This window comes from Perkinsus marinus (genome assembly GCF_000006405.1).
Source record: "Perkinsus marinus ATCC 50983 genomic scaffold scf_1104296967560, whole genome shotgun sequence".
Classification (NCBI taxonomy): domain Eukaryota; phylum Perkinsozoa; order Perkinsida; family Perkinsidae; genus Perkinsus; species Perkinsus marinus.
Genome location: NW_003203487.1, coordinates 1 through 1322, shown reverse-complemented (window position 1 = coordinate 1322; position 1322 = coordinate 1). Strand labels below are relative to the sequence as shown.

Below are 1322 nucleotides of genomic sequence, written 5' to 3'. Positions count from 1 at the left end.
AACAGAACCACACATAAGAACTTTATCATCTTTCGCCGAACAAGGGACAACCGTTTTGGTTGACAACGGCACAATGCAGAAGAAATACTGCGAAAATCTAACAAGTGTATGATTCTGTTTCCACCCAAAAACTGCCAACATGATCACTGGAGTTTCACCCTAGTGGTATGAAAAACACTAGTGAGGAGTATATTTCACGACTACTGCATATCGGGTTTTTCACGAAGTACCATTTCACGTAAACGGGGCGAAATTCCACTGCTCATCACGGAAGCAATTTCCATGTTCTTAGTTTATCAGTTTTATGGCACCATCCCGACCGAAAAAGAAGGGTAGCGGTAGTCATCATAAAAAAGGAGAAAAAAGTCAACAAGGGTAATACCTGGTGCAAGCCTCGTACCGACGACGATGATGATTGAATGTAGACGGCCGTCGAAGGACAATTGTTGTGATGATGATGAAGTTGGCGCTTTGGATGCTGAGGATTATGCGGAGGAAAAGAGGCATTTTGATGAGGTCGTTTGGAGCTTCGAAACGTACCGTTGCAGCATAAGGTTGTCGTCGGGTCACGACTTCTGTTTGCAGATATACGGAAGATTTCCGCGTTGAATTAGAAACTTTGCAGACTAGTCTGCTGTCACTAACTCCCGAGGAGCTGGAACTGTATGAGCTGGTGTTTGGAAAATCTTCACTGTGCGCTGCTCCTCAGGTGGGGTGGCAACCCGGAAGAGTACATGGGAAAGATTCGTGAACGGATGGCTGTGAATCAACGGGTAATTGTAGTTGCAATTAAGTGTAGTGGTAGTGGTTTATAGCGGGGAAATTGGGGAGGTTTGCTCAGGTTTGCCATTTACTGTCGGAAGTGTCCACACAGATGTTCAGTGAGACCAGCCCAAGGACGGCAGCTAGAGTCATCAAACCACCTAAAGGTCAGCAGGTTTGTCGCTTTCATCGAGTGTTTGGCAATATTATTGATGAACTCCAACACAGTGCCAGGATAGAAGCTCTTGTAGAAGTTGATAATCGCTACTGTGATTGTCTCCGGAAAATTTCCAAATTGATCTATTCATGAGAATAGCCAGTGTTGGAGGAATATATGTTCGCTCTCCTCGGCTGAGCTTAGGAGGTTCCTCACCAGTTGTAGAAGTTTAGTTATGAATTGGTGTAGAAGTGTGCAGGAAGCAACGAAAATTTCCCAAAATTTCCTCGAAATTTTCATTTTGTCATAGACACATGTGAATAGCAGCTCTCTGAGTGGTTGTTGATACATCTGTAGGGTATCAATCGCAGCCGCGTAACATATCCAAGGTCCGATCGACACT

At 44.6% G+C, this 1322-nt stretch overlaps 1 protein-coding gene across 1 annotated transcript; it reads left to right on the top strand.

The window, feature by feature from the left end:
- Positions 1 to 411: 411 nt before the first annotated feature.
- On the top strand, positions 412 to 773 carry Pmar_PMAR015108 (hypothetical protein; the record flags this gene model as incomplete). Its single annotated transcript, XM_002768662.1, has 3 exons — positions 412 to 536; positions 586 to 663; positions 710 to 773. Coding segments are annotated over 3 exons (267 nt in total), but the record flags the coding sequence as incomplete, so codon positions are not given.
- Between the last annotated feature and the right edge of the window lie 549 nt (positions 774 to 1322).